Source organism: Mesoplodon bidens (genome assembly GCF_964165515.1).
Source record: "Mesoplodon bidens genome assembly, chromosome: 14".
NCBI lineage: Eukaryota > Metazoa > Chordata > Mammalia > Artiodactyla > Ziphiidae > Mesoplodon > Mesoplodon bidens.
The window spans coordinates 22857788-22882423 of record NC_138170.1 but is presented as its reverse complement, the minus strand read 5'-3'; the positions used below and the strand labels follow the sequence as shown (position 1 = coordinate 22882423).

Sequence of the window (24636 nt, the reverse complement as noted above, 5' to 3'; positions counted from 1 at the left end):
TGATTAGCCCTGCATCATTGGCGATCGCTAAGTCACTCAGCAGACAGGTGCTGGTGATGCCAGTGGACTCCTGGGGGAAAAGGGGGAAAAAAGGGGAAAACAGGCGAACTTGTGTAAGTGGTGCTTCCGGATTCCCCTGAGCCCAGGGGTCACTATGCTTGTTACCGCAGGTTCCCAGGGTCCCTCCAGACACAGAAATAGGAGGCTAGAATCTCCCCCCACCTTCTTGGTGGCCGGGAGGGGCAACCTGGAAATTGTTTTGACCCTCGATATCTACTGTAAGAATTTCCACACCTAATTTCTATTGTATTGAAAAAATAATTCAGCAAGCACCTAAATAACCCTCGGCCTACATATGCCAGTTCTTTTTTTTCCCCACATTTGCTCATTCTTTTCATTTTTACATATACTCCTTTGTTGAAATATTTGAAAGTTGTAGACATAGTAATACTTCATGTTTAAATACTTCAACATGTGTCTCCTAAGATCTGCATTTTCTATGTAATCTGATCACCATTATCATAGTCTAAAAATTAACAAATAGTATCATCTGATATGCAGTCCATATTTGAATTCCCTCCGCCTGCCCCCGTGGTACCATAAATGTCCTTATAGCCTTTTCTGTTTTTTGTTTTTTTTTTTAATCTAGGATCCCGTCAGGGTTTACACTTCTGTTATGCCTCTAACTCTTGTTTTTTCATGACATTTACCTTTTAAAAGCATAGGCTGGTTGTCCTTTAGAAACGTCCAACCTTCTGGACTTACCTGATTGTTTCCTCAGGATTAAACTCAGGTAAATATTTTTATGATAACGCTGGTCCATTTGCATTACATCAGGCTTGTCCACTATCAGTGCTGAGTTTGATGCCGGGAGGGGCTGGCTGCCGGCCACTTGATTTCCAGGATCCGTTTTCCCAGGACCCAGCCAGGCGTTCTCTGAGACTTACAAGCCAGTGCGCTCAGCATCCATTGCCAGTCCTCGCCTGGATCAGTTTTATATTGGGGATCCCCAAAACGGCAACTTTCTAATTCTGTAAATCCTCCTCTGTTTATTAACTGGCGTTCTTCTGGACAGAGAGACCGAGGCCTGCCCCTCTCTCCTTCTCCTTCCCTTCCTCCCTCCTTCCCTCTCTCTCCCTCCCTCCTTCCCTCTCTCTCTCTCCCTCCCTCCCTCTCTCTCTCCCCCCACTCCCTCCCCTCCCTTCCTCCCTCTCCTCCCTCTCTCTTCCTCTCTCCCTCCCTCCCTCCTTCCCTTTCCCTCCCTCCCTCCCTCCCCCTCTCCCCCCTCCCCCTCTCCTCCCCCTCTCCTCCCCCTCTCCTCCCCCTCTCCTCCCCCTCTCCTCCCCCTCTCCTCCCCCTCTCCTCCCCCTCTCCTCCCCCTCTCCTCCCCCCTCTCTTCCCCCTCTCCTCCCCCCTCTCTCCCCCTCTCTCCCCCTCCCTCCCTCCCTCCCTCCCTTTCTCTCCCTCCCTCCCTCCCTTTCTCTCCCTCCCTCCCCTCCCTCCCCCTCCCTCCCTCCCCCTCCCTCCCCCTCCCTCCCCCTCCCTCCCCCTCCTCCCTCTCTCCCTCCCTCTCTCCCTCCCTCTCTCCCTCCCTCTCTCCCTCCCTCTCTCCCTCCCTCCCTCTCTCCCTCTCCCCCTCCCTCTCCCCCTCTCCCTCCCCCTCCCCCCCTTAGCTTTCTGGGGGCTGCTGTAATAAATTGCTAGGAACTAGGTGGCTTTAAAACAAGGGAAATTGATCCTCCCACGATTCTGGGGGCCGGAGTCAGAAATCGAGGTGTCGGCAGGGCCGCGGTGGTCCCCTGAAGGCACCTTCAGGCTGCGGGTGCTTCATTCCCGGTGCTGGTCCCGTGGCCCCTCCCCTGCTGTCTGTCAGGTCCCTCTGTCCCTTATAAGGTCACTGGTCACGGGTTCGAGGGCTCAGCTGGATAATCTAAGGTGGTCTTTTGGTCTCAAGATCCTTTATTACACCTGCTAAGACCCTTTTTCCAAGTAAGGTTAGATTCCCAGGTTCTCGGAATTAGGATGTGAACATATTTTGAGGACCACCATCAATTTATACCCCTCTTTTTTTTTTTTTGAAGTCACTGTGGACTAGAGGTTCTCCCTATCTTTGAGCACTTCCTTGATCTCCAGATGCTCCAGGCTCATCTTGTGTTTTCTGTGCCCCAAACCTGGAATCAGCCATTTCTCCAAGGAGCCCTGCTTCCTTTCAGTGGAGAGTGTGGATTAGAACTCAGGGTCTGAGCACTCACCGAGGTGTCCTTGCTTCCAGCTCTTGGCCGTGGACAGAGCCAGGACAGGTACGGATTTTTTCCAGTTGTGAGTTTATGCCGATGCCCCCAGTTTAAATCAGAATGGGGTTCTTCCTCCCCTGCCCACTTCCCATATTGCCATTTCCTCCCTCCCACTACGAAAATCTTGTTTCTGACATCAGGAACAACTCATTTGCTCTGTACTACCAGCCACACCAGTTTCAGAATCATTGCCTCCTTACCAGTACCAACGACAAGCTTAAGAAAATTCAGAATTTCTCTGTAGTTCTTTTTGTCCTTAGAATCTATCTCACTCAGGGTGTACAGTTATTGTGTTCAAAAGCTCCATGAAACATGTTTTTCTATGCCTGATACAAGTCAGGTTTATTTTTTTTTTCTGTTTGTGCTCCGTTTATTTTAGGATTTCTTTTTTCTTTCTGATTGTTAAAGTGTGTAAGCCATTTCCGTGGTTCAGAAGTCAAACTGAATAAAAAGCTATGTGCAGACGTGTCTTGCTGCAATCGCTGGCCTCCACCCTCTTCCCACTGTTGTTAGTCCATTTTATGCATCTTTGGTTTCTTTTTGCAAATCCAGGCATTAGGCTGTGTGTATACAGACACCTGCTACTCATTGTTACCAGAAGGTGGTGAATCACATAGACCGTTTTGCCCTCTTTTGCTTTCCTTCACAGTATTTCTTGGAAGGCTCTGCTATCAGCGTGTGGAGCTCACCTTTGCTCTGTGTATCTCTCCTGTGTGTGTGCCCTGCGTTCTTCGTGACCAGGCTCCTGAGCAAGGCATTTTCCTTGTTTCAGATACTCTGCTCTTGGAAATACTGCTGCAGTGAGTAAGCTTGTGCGTGTGGTCCCCCGAGCCATGCCCCAGAACAGCTGTCTTCCCCACACCCCCATCAGAGCTTGTGGACAACTCACCAGGCAGAAGTGGTCTCTCCTGCTTCAGTGTGCATCCTCTTCATAGGAGTGACGTCACGCATCTTTTCAAGTGTTAAAGGATGCTAATGTATCTTTTTTCGAGAACTGTTCAGCTTTTGCCCATTTTTCTGTTGACTTTTTGGTCGTCTTTCCCCTCATTTTTAAGAGCTCTGAACACATTGGGGGTGTTAGCTGTCCTTTGTGAGGTAAGCTGCGGCTGTTTTCTCAGGCCTCGAGTGGTTCCGAGGAAGATATCTGTGGTCTTGGTCCCCGTTTCTGGCACAGAACTCCTAAAACCCTTGGGGTTTCCTGAGCCATAGGGGTGTCTTCTATTGTTCCTAAGATGCCCCTTTTGATCACCCCGAGTTTTTGCTTGTGGGTGACTCAGGGTGGGCCCTAGATTGGCCTGGGACGGGACAGGTCACTGTCAGCCTCACCCCGCCACCTCCGGGAAGGGGGTTGGGGGCTGGAGATGGAGCTTTGTAAGAAGTCCTCAGCAGTGAGGTGTGGTGGGCTCCTCGCTGGGTGGGGAGCTGGGAGGGCGGTGCCCGGAGAGGCCGTGGAGGCTCTGGTCCCTCCCTCCAAGAGTATCCGTTCGTCTGTTCCTGAGCTGCATCCTTCCTGATAAACCGGTCATCGTAAGGAGACTGTCTCTCTCAGTCCTGTGAGCCTTTCTAGCAAATTATCAAACCCAAGGAGGGGGTTGTGGAGCCCTGACTTGCAGCCAGTTAGTTGGTGAGAAGCACAGGTGGCCCCAGGCCTGGCAGTGGTGAAGTGCGCTGTCCTGTGGGCCTGAGCCCCTCACCTGCGGGGTCTGCGCTCAGGGCGGCTCGTTGGCGTCCAGGGGGCCGGAGCGCTGGTTGGTGGTGTGGAAACCCCACACGCTGGGGTCAGCTGTGCTCTGGGGGTGGAAACACATCTTAGGACGATTTTTCCGTTTGCCCACGTGGTTCTTAAGAACGTGGTCCAGGTGTTTGGTGGGAGGTGCGAGGCTTGGGCTGTGAGGGGCGCGGTGCCCTGGAGGCCCGGGGGGTCAGCGGGTGGAGAGGTGCACGGGGTTGGACCCCGGAGCCTAGGGCGGAGGTGACAGGTGCAGGGACTGGGGGCCCTCGGGGCCAGGAGGCAGCGCTGGAGGTCTGCCCCGGTGGGAACCCTTCAGCGAGAGGAGCTGTTGTTGGAGGAGAGCCGTGCAGCTGAGGAGCCAGGATGTGATCCACCTGCCCCAGATGCTCAGACTCGGGGCCAAGAGCCACCTGCGTTGCCCCCCACCCGGGCCTGTGGCTGGGTGTCGCCCGCAGCTCTGCACCCTCCCTGGGCTCCAGCCTGCTGGGCGTGGGCTGGCAGGTGTGAGCCTGGTGGGGCGGGGGGAGCCCTGCCGCAGGGACGGAGCCCTGCGGGGCGGGGGTCGGCCGGGGTGTCCCGTGGGGCTGACTTTGAGGGGGGCACCCCGCGGAACCCCGCACGCTGGAACTTCCGTGTGTGCATACACGTCTCCCTTCATCCTCTTCCGTTTCCTGCCTTTGTCCGTGTGGGATGAACATAATAGAGTACGTGTAATACGCATGGGTCACAATCACCGGAGTGGGCGATGGGAGTGGTGTGGAGACTTGGAATCGGAGCAGGGGCGGGACGGCGACGAGTCACCTGGAGAGAAGGCGGGAGTGCCGCGTGAGAGGGCGGACACGGAAGAGCAAGAGCAGCCGCGCGTCCTGCGCTGGCCGGAGCCTGACGAGGGGGCCGGCACGGGGCCGGGCCGTGGGCTCGAGGGACTCGCTGGGGCAGGAGCGCGAGGGTCTGCCGGCCACCTGGGGGGAGGGGCGCCCAGAGCTGTGCCCATCACAGCAGGAGAGGCGGCAGGGCTCTTGTGACATCGGTTTGGTTTTTATTTTAGTTTAATTTTAATTTTATATCGGAGTACAGTTGATTTACAGTATTGTGTTAGTTTCAGGTGTACAGCAAAGGGATTCAATTATACGTATACATATATCCTTTTCAGATTCTTTTCCATTGTAGGTTATTACGAGGTATCGAATATAGTCCCCTGTGCTATATGGTAGGTCCTTGTTGGTTACCGATTTTGTATACAGTAGTGTGTATATGTTCATCCTAAACTCCTAATTTGTCCCTCCCCCCTTTCCCCCTTTGGTAACTAAGTTTATTTTGTGTGTCTGAGAGTCTGTTTCTGTTTTGTAAAGAAGTTGTTTAACGGTTGTCTTAGAACGCAGAGCCTTCGGAGGCCTTGAGCAGGGAGGGGAACAGAGGTGGGCTCTCAGCTTGAGGGGAGATCGGCCGGAGCACTTTTTAAACCCCGATGGCTCCCCATCCCCTGAGTTTCTGATTGGGGAGCCCTGTTGGGGCCTGAGAATCTGCATTTCCGACGGGCTTCCGGGGAAACGCTGTGTAGCTCTGGTCCGAATGAGCCTCTGCCCTGTCTACCTCGAGGGTCCCGGGGGCCAGGGGCTGTCCCCTCTCCAGGCTCCTCAAACAGTGGGGAGTCCTCGAGGTGACAATTGGGTTTGGGGTCTCTACTGCCTGACCGGCTCGGGGATCTCACTGGTCACCCTGCACTTTGCAAGTGTGGTGCTGCCCTACCTGGACGGACGTGACACTTCGGCTCCCCTGCAGACCTGAGGGAACTTATTTCAGACTTTCTCCCTGCGGACTGTGGAAATTGCAGTAATACCAGAGCCTAGAAAGGCCTTCCTCATGTTTCTCAGACTGTCTTCTGCGTAAATACACCTGCGTGAAGTTTTGAACGTGTGTCTAGTGTGAACAAGCAGAAATGGATTCTACTAAGTCTCTCATCTCAGTTAATAAGTGACATTTTTACACGTAAAGACTTTCTAACGGGACCGATGTTATTAACGCCCACAGTTTCTTGCGTTTTTAACCACTTTGGGGCAAAAATTATTCCCATGGAAATGTTGGTGCAGCTTTCTTAGGAGAGTCTCTGGGAAGGTGTGAGTCACTTAAAGGTGTTCTATGCTGAATTTTGGGACCCGCCAGCTGGGACTCTGGAGGCTGCGGGGTGGGGAGCTGGAGGGCTTGTGCTGGGGCTCATCCCGGAGGCTGTCCTGGAGGAGGCGTCTCGGGAGGGAAGCAGGGCTGGCGCAGGGCCTCCTCACGGGGCCTGGGAAGGACGCCAGCCGCCAGCCTGCCGGGGCTCCCCAGACCGCCTCATCCGGGCAGCTTCCATTCTGTGTAACCGCTGGCACGAACGCAGGTCGGGCCGGTGGGGCAGGGTTCTGGGCCAGCTCTCCTCAGGTCGGGGGGCAGGAGGGCTCCCCATTCCGTGGCTGCTGTCCTTCGTGTGTGGTGCTGCCTGACCCTTAGCACCTGATGGTTTTAGGGAGACCTGGAGGCGGGGAACCTCCCTCCTCTGACAGCCCCCTGCCTTACCTGGAGAATTTTAAACAGAATCGTATCTTGTGATGTGAACCGTCTGATCGGTTTAGGATGCGTGTCCTTGTCTGCTTTGAAGGCCTTCAGTTGAGCCACCGCAGGGTCTATATCTGTTCCTCGGAGGCTGGAGTTGTCAGGGTTCGTGGGAGGTGAGCAGGGCTCCTCTTTCCTGGGCGCGTTTGATGCTGTGATCACACAAGGCAGGCAGCCTACATGGTAGGGATGGGGGCCCCTGGGACCTCAGCCACCCTTTCTGCCCAGGCGGGAGGAACTTTGCCCGGATCCTGGGTCGATGGGAGATTAAAGCACCTGTCGGTGCTCTGGTTCTGGTTGTTTCGCTGCGTGACCGATCACTTCAGGACTTGCTGGCACAGAGCAGCGGCTGTTTCACCACGCTCATGGGTCTGTGGGGTGGGAATTTGAAAAGCAGAGTCTGTTCTCTGGTGGCGTCTAGCCTGACGGTTGGGACTCACACAGCGGGGCTGGAGGGTCCCCTTCCCGGAGACTCGGCTGGCAAGTCTGCCCCTGAGGACAGCTTGGCCGGCGTGGTTGTTGGAGCCCCCGTGGGTGACCTGTCTGCCCTCGGGCGTTCGCGGTCCTGCTGGCTGGCCCTGGGCTGCAGGATCCGGTGTTTCAGCAACCGAGGCCCACGTGCACGCTGGTTCTGACCGGCTGCCCAGACTGTGGGGAGGGCCAGGACCCCTCCTCTGATGGGATGTGTCACCTGTGGCACCAGGGAGGTTCTCGGTCTCTGAACATCACGCTGACGCTGCGGAGTGCGGCGGACGGGCTGGGCCTGGCCTCTGATGAGCCCCGTCTCAGGACCCGAGAGGAGCAGGGGCGGCCAGGGGAAGGCACCGCACTGCAGCGTCCTGGAACTTTCTCTGCAGACGGTGCGTGGTTCGGATGAGCCCAGGAGCCTGGGCGGCACGGGTTTCCATTGTGAATCCACCTCTGGATGAAGCGTTTCTTACCTGCGCAGGTGGAGCATCTTCCTCGATCAGTGGGCTGCGTGGCCCTGAGGATTTCACGAGGTCTCGATGCTCAGTTTGGGTTTGATCACGTGTCCCACGGGCGTCTGGGGGGAATGAGCTTAGCAGCCTGGTTTGGGGAAAACAAGGCACCTGTCTCCGTGGGAGTGGGGATGAGCCCGGGCCCTAGACGGGCCATGCAGGCCTGGGAACGAGACCCCCGCATGGCCCTGTCACACGGCTGTGGGGTGACCTGACAGGTCACAGGTGCTCCTCTTGGCTCTGGTCTTCAGCTGTGACGTGGGAGTGACAGCGTGACCTTGGGCTTGGAAACGGTGAGCCCGGGAGGCCCCTGGAAGGGCCCTGGGGTCATTCCAGCGCCACCGAGTCCCTGCGCCACCTTGGCCTTGTCCCGAGACCCAGGCTGGGGCCACCGGCCTCCTGCCCCAGGCCTCCGTTCCTGCCCCCGGTTAGACACCTCTCCCCGTCACTGTGGGATGGAGGGGGAGCCGAGAGTGCGCTTGTCCCAGCCGTTATCCCTCCCGCAGCCGCCCCCCAGCTCTTAGCCTGTGACAGCACCTGTGTCACACCCGCCCTGGCCTCCCGGCCCATCCTGACGCCCCGTCCTCTGCTTTTAGCTCACTTCTCCCCTGCCCGTCTGCCCCTCACACCCCTGCTTCCTCTGGTGCTGAAACCCTGCTGCCTTCCCCACACTGAGTGATGCTGGTCACCTGCTAACCAGGGGCCAGCTACCAAAGGGGAAGCAGTGGTGCCCACATCCGGTTCATGGGCAGAATCCTCGGGGGAGCTTGTCAGGAACACAGCCCCTGAGGCCCACCCTGACCCGCAGCCTCGTCTTCCCTCCCCAGGGACCTCTGCTGCCGTTCTCCTCCCAGGGCATCCATCTCCTTCTGAGCCCAGAAGGTGGCTTTGCTTCTAAAGATAAAAAGGACTAAGCAAGTGATGTTTGTAAGAAAGGAAAAACATTCCCTGACCTCCGTTGGGCTGGTTTTGGTGCCTGGCCCGCCCGTGCTTGGTGTTTTGAGTGTGAATAAGGAAACTCCTGCTCTTGCAGGGAGACCCACCATAAGCCGCCAATTAAAAAGAGGTGTGCCGTGGTCACCATGGCCACACAGGGGGCCACAGCATCCCCTGCAGCGGGGAGGTGGGGGCTGTCCCGTGAATGGAGTGCCCAGCCGAGGTGCCCGGAGACCCCTGTAAAGGCAGCTGAAGTGGTGAGGAGGTGCGGAGTCCTGTGGGAGCAGGGGGCTGCAAGGAGGTCCGATGGTGAGGAGGGGGGGGTCACGAAGCCCTGGGGTGGGCGGGGAAGAGCAGCTGGGGAGGAGGGCGCGTGTCCGGGTGCCCGCGAAGGGGCATTTCCCTCCCACCGTCCGCATTATCCGTTTGTAAAGGGCGGTGAAGCTCCTTCGGTGCGCGTCTTCCCCAGCAGATCCCAGGGCCACCCACGCTTCCCGAGGGAGAGACAATGAAGCAGAGCCCTGGTGGGGCGGGGGGATGACTCGGGAGACTGTGTGTCTACTTCCCGGGAGGGATGGCAGCCTTACCTGCTCTCAGGTGGTCTAGGTGACCACAGGAGGACCGAGAAATGTCTCCAAAATAGACATTTTCAACAGATTCAAGAAGAGGTTAAGAAGGAGAAAACGGAATAAACTAATAACCGAGGGAGGATTTGGGAAGATGGTCAAAAGGCTGTCACCACTCGGAAAGCACCTTAGGGCTGGGTCATTCTCGCGTGCAGTTAGTTCCCTGGCACAGAGAGAGGGGGACGCTTCTGGGCTGTTTTGACGAGGAGCTAATCCTAAAGCCGGAATGAGACAAGGTACTCATTTCAGGTCCACAGTGAAGACAAGTGTCGCAGGGTCTGCACCTCCTGGTTCACGGACACCTGGCATCCCAGGTGAGCAGTGACCCAGATAGAGACTGGGGACAGGGGGCATGCAGCTTAGCAGGCGCTCAAGAATGTTTTCCGTTCTTTTTACAAAGCAAGGTAAGCACATAGATACAAGGAAAAACTAGTCACATCAGCACTTGAACTCAGTATTTTGGCGTCTTCAGATGGTCTTTTTTTTTCTGTGTAATTTTTAGTAGCAGATATATTTTCTTGTCTGGGGCTGTCACACCTGCATTATCAGGTTGCAGCATGGTTTTGTTGCCGTATTTTTATTGAGATGTAATTGACATATAACGTTTTACTAGTTTCACGTGTACCTGTGATGATTCAGTGTGCGTGTGTATTGGAAAATGATCACCATAAGTTTACTTAACATCCGTCACCACACAGTTACAGATTTGTGTGCATGCGTGATGAGATCTTTGAAGACTCACTGTCTTAGCAGCTTCCTTCAAATACTCAGGACAGTGTTGTTGACTACAGTCACATGCTGTACACGACATCCCCAGGACTTATTTTAACCGCACTTCACACCACCCATCCCTCACCTCCCACCTCCCACGTCTGGCAACCGCTGATCTGTTCTCTGTACCTGTGAGCTTGGGTTTTTGTTGTTTGTTTTTAGATTCTGCATGTAAGTGAGATCCTACGGTATTTGTCTTTCTCTGACATTTCACTCGGTGTAATGCCTTGAGGATCCAGCAATGTTGCCGCAAACGGCATCATTTCCATCTTTTTACGGCTGAATCATATTCCGTCGCGTATATGCACCATACCTTCTTTACCCATTCATCCGTCAGTGGACACTCAGCTTGCTTCTGTATCCTGGCTATTGTGAATAGTGCTGCGGTGAACATAGAGGTACATGTATCCTTTGGAATTAGTGTTCTCATTGCCTTTGGATAAATACCCTGGAGTGGAATTGCTGGATCGTGGTAGTTCTGTTTTTAATTTTTTGAGGAACCTCTGTACCATTTTCCGTAGCGGCTGCACCAGTTTGCATTCCCACCAACAGTGAGAGAACCAGGGTTCCCTTTCCTCCGCACCCTCACCAACACCTGTTATCGCTTTTTTGATAATTGTTAGTCATATTTAATGACTTTATGATTTCATCACGTGAATGGCTATATCATAATTTATGTAATAGTTCCCCAATTGTAATGTATTTTGGTTTATTCTTTTTTTCTTTAATTAAGGCTGTGACTTGTGAAGGCAGCTTTCTTGTGTGTATACTTATTTCCTGAGGATAATCCTCAGAAGTAAGATCACATGGTCCAAAGGCACAAACATTCTTTGTTTTGTAATGAGTAATGAATATAGTACAGCCTCATTTTAATTTCTCCCATTTCTTGCTTACTTGCCACTTTCTACTAATTTATTGCTTATCTTTTCGATCATAGTTTCTTCTTGTATTTGAAGAGGGCTGTGCTTTTATGGTTTCATCATGCCCCTTGTTCACAATGGGGATCTCTTGCGAGGAGCATGATTTTGGACACTGAGAACTCTGCAGTAAACGTTTATTAACCCCCTGCTGGGGATCGGCAGATGCAGTGAGAACATGCCTAGTGTCGCCCCTCACCTCAGGGCTTTCCCAAGCTCACAGAATTGCCAGCCCCAGACTCCAGGGTGTGTGTGTATTTGGTCCCTACTTTCCCCAGAGTCTGGTAGCACCTGAGCGCTCCTGGCCTCGAGAGGTGTGCATCACTGGGGGCGTGGTCACGTGGGGGCCGTGTCGGGATGCGGACAGAGCCTTAGCGACACCGTTCTCTAAACGTGGGCATCTCTCTGTGAGGTACCCTCTGGTCAGTAACTTCAAGTGCGTGTCGTGATCTAGTGTGTCTGTAAAGTCACCCCTGGTAAAATCCACTGCGGCAGCCGGACTGGTTTAGACACGGTTACTCAGGTGTCTGCCGTCAAGGAGGTGGCCCAGCAGATGAGGCTGTGATGTAGGGGAGCTGGGTGAGGGCTGAGAGAGAGGACGGCCACAGGGTCAGGCCATCCTCTACTTCTCTGAGTCTCGGTCTCGTCAACATTGGAGGGGAGGGGTTGGACTGAGCCCTGGGATCTCTTTTATTCTTTCAGTTCTTTGATTCCCATGACTGGCTCTTCCTCAAAGGCTGGGGACGTACTGCATATCAAAGCACATGTGCACCATGGCACTCCAGGCCCCAAAAGGTTATGCCAGAGTTAGGGGTATATAGGGTCATCTTTTCGCTTATGTTTAGTTGCACTTATTATTTTATTTATGTAGGTATGTATGTATGTGTTCTTGGCCGCACCGTGCAGCATGCAGGGTCTTGGTGCCCCGACCAGGGATCGAACCTGCACCCCCTGCAGTGGAAGCACAGAGTCCTAACCGCTGGACCTCCAGGGAAGTCCCAGGACTTATTATTATTATTATTATTATTATTTTTTTTTTTTTTTTTTTGCGGTATGTGGGCCTCTCACTGTTGGGGCCTGTCTCGTTGCGGAGCACAGGCTCCGGACGCGCAGGCTCAGCGGCCATGGCTCACGGGACCAGCCGCTCCACGGCATGTGGGATCTTCCCAGACCGGGGCACGAACCAATGTCCCCTGCATCGGCAGGCGGACGTTCAACCACTGCGCCATCAGGGAAGCCCCAGGACTTATTATTTTGAAAGTGTGCATTTTATTGTCTTCGTGAGCTACAGTTTTCATAGGCAACTTTAAGATATTGGTTAAAAATTAATATTATATTAGTTGGAGTCCTTGAATGTTGTGAATTTAAATATTGACTTTTCCTTTTTCTTTCTCTTACAGCTATTTGGGGCAACTTGGTTAATATGAGGTAATTGTTTTTCATAACTCGGCTGTTATGTTTGGGTTGAAAGGATACATTTCATGGTTATACATATACACCATGATGTCATGGGCTGATTGAGGACGACGTAAAAGCGGAACTGAGCTTCTTGCTGTTCACACGTCCAGCTCGTCTTCTCTCCTGGGGTGCTCTGGAGGACGCAGCTGGTTATCACGCTGACCCCAGTCCAGCTCAGATGTGACGGTGAATCTCGAGGCAGCCGTGGCGGCTCATCTCGAGGCAGCCGTGGCGGCTCCTTGGTGGTGCCCGCCTCAGGCCTCCCTGGCCTTGTAGACAGAAGAGGGTGGACCTGAGCTTTCAGGCTCCTGAAATGTAAATGGCATTTCTGGGCGGCTTGAGCAAAGCACTCAGGGGCACCTTTCCAAAGCCTCTTAGGGAAACCGAGGCTGCCCTCACCCCCAGGAGCAGACCAATGGATGCTTGAGACCACTGTCCGTCCCAGGGGAGGGAGGGCCCGGGGACCTTCTGGCCTGAGTGAGCATTGTTTGTGTTGCTCAGCAGAGCATGAGGGCCACTTGTAAAAGTCAAATCCTTGTGTCAGTATTCTTAAAAAAAAAAAAAATCAGCGAAAGTAATAAGTATTACTGTATTCACTGTAAAAACAAAGTTGGTGCCCTGAGTACAGTTTTACATTTAAAGAAAAATCCCCTCCACTTTGTATTTCTTGGTGTGACAATCAAAGAGCAGCAGTCGCACCGCGGTGACAGCAGGTTTGGGAAGTCGGCGCAGCTGCGGGCAGCCGGGGAGGGTCGCTCTGCCCCCACAGGGCTCTTCACGTCCCGCGGGGTTTGCAGGGCGGCTGGGGCCGTGTTGACCCAGTTCCTCCCGCCGGGGCTGGTGTGTGTCTCCTGACAGAGGCCCCTGTGTGTGGCTGGAGGGCTGCTCAGGCCCCGTTAAAGGAGCTCTGTCTTTGCACTTGGAAAAACTCCATTTTGCATTAAATCCCAGGAAAGCCCAGCAGAGAAACTTGTACTCCCTATAGACACGCTTCCTGCCTCTAATTTACAATCCCTTGTTTGGTGGAGTGTGAAAGTGAGATGGTCTTAGTTGAACAGAAGCGCCCCGTAAGGTGGCGGTGAGCCTGGGGTACGGGGCTGAGGGGCTACCTCCAGCCCCCTCCTCCCTCGCCATCCTGGGGGGTTGGTGCCCGGGACGGGTCCTCAGGGAGGGAGGGGGCAACATGCAGCCTTTGGCCTGTGTTGTGGTGATTTGTTCAGAAATACACCTGGGAGTCACAAAGTCTTTCAACTGGTCTCAGTTTTGTAGTTTTCTCCTCAACAGGTCCATCCAGGAAAATGGTGAACTCAAGATTGAAAGCAAGATTGAAGAGGTTAGTCTCTTTTCCAAACTCTGCCCCTCCTTTTCCTGCTCATTTGTCCACTTAGTTCCTTTGCTTGCGCTGGTATCTTTATTGTGGCCACTTGATCCCGACCTGTGATTCTGAAACCATCTCGCAAGAAATCATTCCCTCATTTAAGAAGAGACTTTCTGTTTATTAGGCTGTGGCCGCACCTCTGTGTCAGCATTTGTCCATTTGTAAAGGTGCAGTCTGTTAAATTCTGCCCTACAGGCAAGATGGATTTACGCTCTTATGTGACTTTTCAGGGGAGCCTTTCCAGGCTTCCTTAGAGGAACGGCAGTGAGGACCTTCACCAGGGATGGGGGCAGGGGCCGCCCTCCACTCACCTGAGCAGGTGCCAACAGGAAACACGGCCCGACTCGTTTGCGAGGACCCGGGGACACACAGAGCAGGGTGGACGCACAAGCGGACACACAGAGCAGGGTGGGCGCACGAGCGGACACACAGAGCAGGGCGGGCGCACAAGCGGACACACAGAGCAGGGCGGGCGCACAAGCGGACACACCGAGCAGGGTGGGCGCACGAGCGGAGGGGAGGCTGCGGCCTGCCTCACTGAAAGCCGGCAACTCTAGCCCACTTCACACCTTCTGGTTAAAATAATTGCTCGTGTTTTAGTCCAGTGTCGGTGCAGACAGACTGTTGTAATATGGGCTGTGGGAGGGCTGGGGGCCGCTCACTGTGATTTGGAGGCACATACCGGTCATCCTGTGCAGCCCGGCCCTGGCCCGCGAATGCTGTGGACACACGGTGTGCGACGCAGGCGCTGTGCTGATGGCAGGCGACACACCGGGGGCAGCCCCCAGGGGTCCTCTCTCTCACCTGAAGAGAAGCGGGGGTGGTGATCACCTGTTTTCACGAGCCTGAACCACCTTTGATGTTGCCCGTGAGGTCGGGAAGGAAAAAGGTGAATTTCCTGAGAGCTTAGGCATCTCTGGAGTGAGAGATTCCAACACGCGGTTCAGTATCTCGATTCTAGGATTGTGAGTCACGGGGTCTTAACCTCAGGCTGGAGGTGAATCGTAGAAGGAATTATAATCTGTTTCACATCATGTCCTGTCCGTCTGGAACATCAGAATGGGTGCATGTGGCGGAGGACTGGGTTTCTGCTTGAAAACTGATACTGGTTATTTTTGTTTTAGATTGTTGAACCACTAAGAGAGAAAATCAGAGATTTGGAAAAAAGGTATGTGTACCTTTTCTTTTGTGTCTAAGAAAATACTTATATCTTACTGACCTTAGAAGGTCAATATCTAATGTCAGTTCATCTCAGCTGAGTAATTAACTCTGTAATTTCAAAGATACAAGGCACTTTCAAGACAGGGACTTTTCCATGAGAACGTCAATTTTTACTCTAAAATTCGGATGCATTGTTTTTAAATCTTTTTTTCCTTTGCTTATTAAAAACTATTTCTGATGGAAGCTATGGGCTCTCTCCAGAAAAAAAATTTATTTAAATGATTTTTTTAACATCTTTATTGGAGTATAATTGCTTTACAATGTTGTGTTAGTTTATGCTGTATACAGAGTGAATTAGCTATATGCATACGTATATCCCCGTATCCCCTCTCTCTTGTGTCTGCCTCCCACCCTCCCTATCCCACCCCTCTAGGTGGTCACAAAGCACCGAGCTGATCTCCCTGTGCTCTGCGGCTGCTTCCCACTAGCTATCTACCTTACGTTTGGTAGTGTATCTATGTCCATGCCACTCTCTCACTTCGTCCCAGCTTACCCTTCCTCCTCCCCGTGTCAACTCCATTCTCTACATCTGCGTGTTTATTCCTGTCCTGCCCCTAGGTTCTTTAGAACCTTTTTTTTAAGATTCTATGTATATGTGTTAGCATACGGTATTTGTTTTTCTCTTTCTGCCTTACTTCACTCTGTATGACAGACTCTAGGTCCATCCAACTCACTACAAATAACTCAAATTCATTTCTTTTTATGGCTGAGTAATATTCCATTGTATATATGTGACACATCTTCTTTATCCGTTCATCTGTCGATGGACCCTTAGGTTGCTTCCATGTCCTGGCTATTGTAGGTAGAGCTGCAGTGAACATTGTGGTGCGTGACTCTTTTTGAATGATGGTTTTCTCAGGATATATGCCCAGTAGTGGGATTGCTGGGTCGTATGGTAGTTCTACTTTTAGTTTTTTAAGGAACCTCCATACTATTCTCCATAGTGGCCGTATCAGTTTACATTCTCATCAACAGTGCAGGAGGGTTCCCTTTTCTCCACACTCTCTCCAGCATTTATTGTTTGTAGATTTTTTTTTTTTTTTTTTTTTTTTTGTGGTACGCGGGCCTCTCACTGCTGTGGCCTCTCCCGCCGCGGAGCACAGGCTCCGGACGCGCAAGGCTCAGCGGCCATGGCCCACGGACCCAGCCACTCCGCGGCATGCGGGATCCTCCCAGACCGGGACACGAACCCGCGTCCCCCGCATCGGCAGGCGGACCCCCAACCACTGCGCCACCAGGGAAGCCCCTGTTTGTAGATTTTTTGATGATGGCCATTCTGACCGGTGTGAGGTGATACCACACTGTAGTTTTGATTTGCATTTCTCTAATGATTAGTGATGTTGAGCATCCTTTCATGTGTTTGTTGGCAATCTGTATATCTTCTTTGGAGAAATGTCCATATAGGTCTTCTGCCCATTTTTGGATTGGGTTTTTTTGTTTGTTTGTTTGTTTTGCGGTACACGGGCCTCTCACTGTTGTGGCCTCTCCCATTGCGGAGCACAGGCTCCAGACACGCAGGCTTCACGGCCATGGCTCACGGGCCCAGCCGCTCCGCGGCATGTGGGATCTTCCTGGACTGGGACGTGAACCCGTGTCCCCTGCATCAGCAGGTGGACTCTCAACCACTGCACCACCAGGGAAGCCCGGGTTGTTTGTTTTTTTGATACTGAGTTGCATGAGCTGTTTGTGTATTTTTGAGATTGATCCTTTGTCAGTTACTTCGTTTGCAAATATTTTCTCCCATTCTGAGGGTTGTCTTTTCATCTTGTTTGTAGTTTCCTTTGCTGTGCAAAAGCATTTTTTGTGGTACGCGGGCCTCTCACTGTTGTGGCCTCTCCCGTTGCAGAGCACAGGCTCCGGACGCGCAGGCTCAGCGGCCGTGGCTCACGGGCCTAGCCGCTCCACAGCATGTGGGATCTTCCCAGACCGGGGCACGAACCCGTGTTCCCTGCATTGGCGGGAGGACTCTCAACCACTGCACCACCAGGGAAGCCCCTGTGCAAAAGCTTTTAAGTTTCATTAGGTCTCATTTGTTTATTGTTTTTATTTACATTACTATAGGAAGTGGAACAAAAAAGATCTTGGTGTTATTTATGTCATAGAGTATTCTGCCTATGTTTTCCTCTAAGAGTTTTATAGTGTCTGGCTTTACATTTAGGTCTTTAATCCATTTTGAGTTTATTTTTGTGTATGGCGTTAGGAATTGTTCTAATTTCATTCTTCTGCATGTAGCTGTCCAGTTTTCCCAGCACCACTTGTTGAAGTGGCTGTCTTTTCTCTGTTGTATACTCTTGCCTCCTTTATCAAAGGTAAGGTGACCATATGTGCATGGGTTTATCTCTGGGCTTTCTGTCCTGTTCCATTGTTCTGTATTTCTGTTTTAGTGCCAGTACCATACTGTCTTGATTACTGTAGCTTTGTACTATAGTCTGAAATCTGGGAGCCTGATTCCTCCAGCTCCATTTTTCTCTCTCAGGATTGCTTTGGCTATTCAGGGTCTTTTGTGTTTCCATACAAATTGTGAAATTTTTTGTTCTAGTTCTGTGAAAAATGCCAGTGGTAGTTTGATAAGGATTGCACTGAATCTGTAGACTGCTTTGGGTAGTATAGTCATTTTCACAATGTTGATTCTTCCAATCCAAGAACGTGGCATATCTCTCCATCTGTTTGTATCATCTTTCATTTCTTTCATCAGTGTCTTATAGTTTTCTCCATACAAGTCTTTTTTCTCCTTAGGTAGGTTTATTCCTAGATATTTTATTCTTTTTGTTGCAGTGGTAAATGAGAGTGTTTCCTTCATTTCTCTTTCAGATTTTTCATCATTAGTGTATAGGAATGCAAGAGATTTCTGTGCATTAATTTTGTATCCTGCTACTTTACCAAATTCATTGATTAGCTCTAGTACTTTTCTGTTAGCATCTTCAGGATTCTCTGTGTATAGTATCATGTCATTTGCAGACAGTGACAGTTTTACTTCTTTTCCGATTTGTATTCCTTTTATTTCTTTTTCTTCTCTGATTGCTGTGGCTAAAACTTCCAAAACTATGTTGAATAATAGTGATGAGAGTGGATAGCCTTGCATTGTTCCTGATCTTAGAGGAAATGGTTTCAGTTTTTCACCATTGAGGACGATGTTGGCTGTGGGTTTGTCATATATGGCCTTTATTATGTTGAGGTAAGTTCCCTCTATGCCCACTTTCTGGAGAGTTTTATCATAAATGAGTGTTGAATTTTGTCAAGCTTTTTCTGCATCTGTTGAGATGATCATATGGTTTTTATCCTTCAATTTGTTAATATGGTATAACACATAGATTTGCGTATATTAAAGAATCCTTGCATTCCTGGGGTAAACCCCACTTTATCATGGGGTATGATCCTTTTAATGTGCTGTTAGATTCTGTTTGCTAGTATTTTGTTGAGGATTTTTGCATCTATGTTCATCAGTGATATTGGCCTGTAGTTTTCTTTCTTTGTGACAACTTTGTCTGGTTTTGGTATCACGGTGATGGTGGCCTTGTAGAATGAGTTTGGAAGTGTTCCTCCCTCTGCTATATTTTGGAAGAGTTTGAGAAGGATAGGCGTTAGCTTTTCTCTAAATGTTTGATAGAATTCGCCCGTGAAGCCATCTGGTCCTGGACTTTTGTTTGTTGGCAGATTTTTAATCACAGTTTCTGTTTCAGTGCTGTGATTGGTTTGTTTATATTTTGTATTGCTTCCTGGTTCAGTCTCAGGAGGTTGTGCTTTTCTATGAATTTGTCCATTTCTTCCAGGTTGTCCATTTTATCAACATATAGTTGCTTGTAGTAATCTCTCATGATCCTTTTGTATTTGTGCAGTGTCAGTTGTTACTTCTTTTTCATTCCTAGTTCTGTTGATTTGAGTCTTCTCCCTTTTTTTCTTGATGAGTCTGGCTAATGGTTTATCAATTTTGTTTATCTTCTCAATGAACCAGCTTTTAGTTTTATTGATCTCTGCTGTTGTTTCCCTCATTTCTTTTTCATTTATTTCTGAACTGATCTTTATGATTTCTTTCCTTCTGCTAACTTTGGGGTTTTTTTGTTCTTCTTTCTCTAATTGCTTTAAGTGTAAGGTTAGGTTGTTTATTTGAGATTTTTCTTGTTTCTTGAGGTAGGATTGTTTGCTATAAACTTCCCTCTCAGAACTGCTTTTGCTGCATCCCATAGGTTTTGCATCATCATATTTTCATTGTCATTTGTTTCTAGGTATTTTTTGATTTCCTCCTCAGTGATCGCTTGGTTATTTAGTATTGTAGTGTTTAGCCTCCATGTGTTTGTATCTTTTACAGTTTTTTTCCTGTAATTGATGTTTAGTCTCATAGCATTGTGGTCAGAAAAGATACTTGATACGATTTCAGTTTTCTAAAATTTACCACGGCTTGATTTGTGACCCAAGATATGGTCTGTCCTGGGGAATGTTTCATGAGCACTTGAGAACAAAGTGTATTCTGTTGTTTTTGGATGGAATGTCCTATAAATATCAATTAATTGAAGCTTGTGTTTCCTTATTTATTTTCATTTTGGCTGTTCTGTCCATTGGTGAAAGTGGGGTGTTCAAGTCTCCTACTATGATTGTGTTACTGTTGCTTTCCCCTTTTATGGCTGTTAATATTTGCCTTATGTATTGAGGTGCTCCTGTGTTGGGTGCATAAATATTTACAATTATTATATCTTCTTGGATTGATTCCTTGAACATTATGTAGTGTCCTTCTTTGTCTCTTATAATAGTCTTTATTTTAAAGTCTATTTTGTCTGAGTATTGCTACTCCAGCTTTCGATTTCCATTTGCATGGAATATCTTTTTCCATCCCCTCACTTTCAGTCTGTATGTGTCCCTAGGTCTGAAGTGGGTCTCTTGTAAGCAACATATATATGGGTCTTATTTTTGTATCCATTTAGCCAGTCTATGTCTTTTGGTTGGAGCATTTAATCCATTTACATTAAAGGTAATTATTGATATGTATGTTCCTATTACCATTTTCTTAATTGTTTTGGTTTTGTTTTTGTAGGTCTTTTACTTCTCTTTTGTTTCCTGTGTAGAGAAGTTCCTTTAGCATTTGTTGTAAAGCTGGTTTGGTGGTGCTGAAGTCTCTTAACTTTTCCTTGTCTGTAAAGGTTTTAATTTCTCCTTCAAATCTGAATGGCATCCTTGCTGGGTAGAGTAATCTTCATTGTAGGTTTTTCCCTTTCATCACTTTAAATATGTCCTGCCACTCCCTTCTGGCTTGCAGAGTTTCTGCTGAAAGATCAACTGTTAACCTTATGAGGATTCCCTTGTGTGTTATTTGTTGCTTTTCCCTTGCTGCTTTTAATATTTTTTCTTTGTGTTTAACTATTGATAGTTTGATTAATATGTGTTTTGGTGTATTTCTCTTTGGGTTTATCCTGTATGGACTCTCTGCGCTTCCTGGACTTGATTGGCTATTTCCTTTCCCATGTTAGGGAAGTTTTCAACTATAATCTCTTCAGATATTTTCTCAGACCCTTTCCTTTTCTCTTCTTCTGGGACCCCGTAATTCGAATGTTGGTGCGTTTAATATTGTCCTAGAGGTCTCTGAGACTGTCCTCAAGTCTCTTCATTCTTTTGTCTTTATTCTGCTCTACGGTAGTTATTTCCAGTATTTTATCTTCCAGCTCACTTATCCATTCTTCTGTCTCAGTTATTCTGCTATTGATTCCTTCTAGAGTATTTTTAATTTCAGTTATTGTGTTGTTCATCCCTGTTCGTTTGCTCTTTAGTTCTTCTAGATCCTTGTAAAATGTTTCTTGTATTTTCCTCATTCTGTTTCTGAGATTTGGGGATCATCTTTACTGTCATTACTCTGAATTCTTTTTCAGGAAGGTTGCCTATTTCGTCTTCATTTATTTGGTCTTGTAGGTTTTTACCTTGCTCCTTCGTCTGTGACATATTTTTTGTCTTTTTTTTTTTTTTTTTTTTTGATGGGTGGGGTTGTATACCTGTCTTAGTGGTTGTTTGGCCCGAGGTGTCCAGCACTGGAGTTTGCAGGCAGTTGGATAGAGCTGGGTCTTGGTGCTGAGATGAGATCCTCTGGGAGGCCTCACTCCAGTTGATACTCCCTGGGGTCTGAGGTTCTCTGTTAGTCCAGCGGTTTGGACTCGGAGCTCCCACCACAGGAGCTTGGGCCCAGCCTCTGGGCTGGGAACTGAGATCCCGCAAGCTAGTCGCTGGGGGTTCCTCCTGCCCCCTTAGGTGTCCGTGGTCCCCCACTGGTGCCTGGTAGGTGCCCTAGTTGTGTGGAGACACAAAGTTAATTGATGTTTTTCAGGAGTCTTCCTGAAGCCCGACCCCAGATCCTATGGGAAAGCCTTTCCTCTAAGGCCCTCTGTCAGTTTGATTTCTGCAACCTGTGATGATTCAGACAAATGTCCACATCAGTGTCATTGGTCCCCCCGCCAATAAAATTCCCAAATAGTCTGAATGTTGGTAGAAGGAAGGATCTAGGGGTGTTGCAACCTTCCTTTCCCAAGCCCTGCGGATTTCTCAGTTCCTGCAAATTCGTGGCACACAGTTTGAGGCCACGTCTGCCCTCTTTTGGCTCCAGCAGGTGGTCAGATGGTTTCTAGCACCTGTTGACCAGTCTCAGAGGATTCCAAAGTAGGAATGCCATATGTTGGGCCTGGAACCCAGGACCACATGGAAGCACCATGGGACGTAAGGGATGGGGAGCCTGTGATCATCCCATTCAGTCATTCATTTGCTTTTGTCCCCCTACTGACAGTACATCGGGAAGCTTCCAGAACTGAGTCCAGGTGAAGTGGCTGGGAGGGAAGAACGGTATTAGATCGTGGACACTCTTACTTGAATCGATTTCCAAAGGAAGGTCCTGGGTCCTGCTCATGCTTTGTCTTGGCTCCATCTCTGTCTTGGCCTCGGGCACGGGGACCTCTCCCTTGAGTGTGTGTAGCAAACTCCCAAGTGTCTGGAGTAACGGTTGGGTCTTAAGAGCTTTAAAAAAGAAAAATGAAGACATTCATTCATTAAAGTTGGTATATATTTTTTTCCCCTGGGACGTGTTTGGACGATGTGCTTAGCCTTGTGTGAGCCTGTTATCAAGTCTAGAATAAGAAGGAAGAAATGGAGAGCAATTTTGTTTGATCTCGGTGTTTTCATTAAATGATCAAGGAGAAAGGAGGATGGAGAAAACTCATCAAACTCGATGTGTTCGTTCGCTCTCTTCCTGCCCTCAGCTGATAGTCCTGTGCAGTCAGCAAGCTATCAATTCTTAACTGGAGCAAACGTTCCTTGTTTTTTTAACTGATTCCATCACGAATAGAAGGCTGTTATTTGTGCTTTAATCTCTCTTGCCACTATTCGGTGCTGAAATGACACTGCCTGTAACATTTCATTGGATGGGAACCAGAAATCCTGCCTTTGATAGGACTGCTGTAATTTGAGGAATGTTAATTGAAGCTTTTTAAAAAATAAATTGTTTACAGTAAGAAGTAATCCACCACAAGTTTTACCTTGGCTGAAAAAGAAAGAAAAAATCTGCCCACCAGTGATCATTTTCTTTAGAGAATAGCATTAACTTTCTTATGAAAAGAAAGTGAATCATTTCGGTAACTTTTCTAAGGCAGTGGCTTTACACACAGGATCTCCTGAATTATGAGAATTATACAGTTCCCTTTGGTACTTCTGTGATGTTCTTGTTCCTTTTAACTCGGGAAGAGAAGCACACGTATGACTGTAATCTTAAATAGTTTTCTGGTAACTCATTCCTGTGAAACCGTGAGAGTTCCCTGTAAGCTGGGCACCGAGGGTGTGTGCTCGCCCCTCGGGGCTGCTTTGCTGTGACTCAGCCTGAAAGGGTCCTGTCCCTCCAGTGGGTGAGCCAGTCAGGCGACAGCTGGGCCCTGGTTACTGGGTGAGTCAGAAGGTCAGGTGCGGACGCGACCTTGTGGAAGTTGGAGGAGCTCAGTCTAGTTTCATTCCTCCTGACTTTGTGAGATAGGAATGTTTACATAGCCATTCTGACCCCGGCAGCATAAGAATGTCACTGGGAGGAAATATGTGATCACGTATACGTCACTTGGGGGCAGAGGGGCCCCAAGAAATAAGGACACAGTTGACAGGTCAGCAGCAATTTACACAGGGAGGCACAGGGGTCAGTGCCGTCCTAGCAGCCTGGGTCGTGGACTCTGCCGTGTTTTGTTTTGTTTTTAGAGAGTACTGACACCTGGGCCCCACTCCCTGCAATGATGCTCTTATTGGCCTAGCATGCAGACTGGGCTTTGGGAGTTTGCACATCTCCCCAAGTCATTCTAATGTACAGGCGAGTTTGATTTCTTTTCTTTCTTTCTTTCTTTCTTTCTTTTTAATTTTTTTATTGAAGCCTAGTGGATTGACGGTGTTGTGACTCTGTGGTCTTTGGGTCCTCCTAACCTCACGCTGCAGTTCGTAATAGTTGGATCGCATGCTGTTTCATTCCATCTCCACATCTTTAAACATTCTTTGAATAGATAGCAGGTAATAATGCTAATTGAAATTCTGAGTAAAAGTACCTAGGCTCTCCTAACAAAGAGGAGGGTTAGATTGTGGAATGGGATCACTAGTGACCATGGGGTCCATCTGGGGGGTAAGGAAAGGCCCGTTACTGAGTTCACGCTTCCTTCTGCCTGCTTGCCGCGTCTCCCTCAGAACTGCAGGCTTCAGGTGGGCGGCCTCCCTACCCTGCCCCATGGCTGCTGTGTCCCCAGCGCAGGGCGTGGCCTGGAACAGGTGCTCCGGAAAAGGTGCCTGAACACACAAATACGTGGGTGAGCGACACCTGGGTAGGATTTTAAAGGGGCCCTGGCCTTAAAGAAGCCCACACCTCGCCCTTGCCCTGTCCACCCAGCTTGGGGCTCGGGGCTGAGCCAGCCCCCCCTCGCACGGCCAGCTGGGTCACCTGGCTGTCACCACAGCCTGGGGGTGCACACCCAGGAGGAACCTGGCTCCCACCTAGAGCTTTGTGCCCTGAGTCCTCAAAGTGAGGAACGAGGGCCGTGAGATCATTTTTTAAACGTTCAGTAACATGATCACCCATGTGGAATCTGAAACTTGGTTGTTACACGTCGAAGAGAAACAGGGCACGAAAGCAGCCAGCGTTGCGTTTCTTAAATCAAGGGCTTATTAACACACACTGTTTGAAGTGGTTTTCTTAGTCATCCTGCACCAGTGACTGTGTGTCAGGCAGCTGTGTCTGCTTCAGTTTTATTTCTTTTAAGTATATTTCCTATAAGAAAACCATTTGCTCTTCCTGCCTGGTGTAAATAGCGTATCTGGTTTCATGTTAAGCTTTCGTGCAAGGCACTGTTCCAAGCTCACCACTTGGATGAAAATCGGTTTCAGTGGACAAATTGGTCACCTCTTCCTGGATGCACGAGTCTTGTCCTGTGTTCCCTCCGCCCACTTCATTCCCAGGGTGCGGCCCTGGCCCCCCACTCCCCGTGACTCTCTCTAAAACCCTTGAGCCTGGAGGGGATGAACTCTCGGTGGGTGGGTGAGGGAAGGGAGGCGTCAGGACGGCCTGGAGGAGAAGCGGGCTGGTGGGCAGCGCGGGGAGGGTGGGATGGAGCTGAGTCACCTGGGCCCGTGGATACTGGGAGCTCAGACTGAGGCTGGAGCAGGGGTGTCGGGCCCTCGGAGAACGGGGTACCGGGCAGGTGGGAGGCTGCCCCGGCCAGTGCTTGCTTTGTCATCCTCCCTGGCGC

General features: G+C 49.8%; 1 protein-coding gene across 2 annotated transcripts in view; it reads left to right on the top strand.

Moving 5' to 3' along the window:
• UXS1 (UDP-glucuronate decarboxylase 1) overlaps nucleotides 1-24636 on the top strand; it is a 75817-nt gene that overhangs the window by 4655 nt on the left and 46526 nt on the right. The window contains exons 2-4 of one of the 2 annotated variants that reach the window (XM_081253561.1): nucleotides 12249-12276; nucleotides 13591-13639; nucleotides 14809-14852. In XM_081253561.1, coding sequence (XP_081109687.1) covers nucleotides 12249-12276; nucleotides 13591-13639; nucleotides 14809-14852 — 121 coding nt within the window. Of the gene's footprint in view, nucleotides 1-12248; nucleotides 12277-13575; nucleotides 13640-14808; nucleotides 14853-24636 lie in introns of both variants that reach the window. The other variant, XM_081253560.1, reaches the window with a different exon arrangement.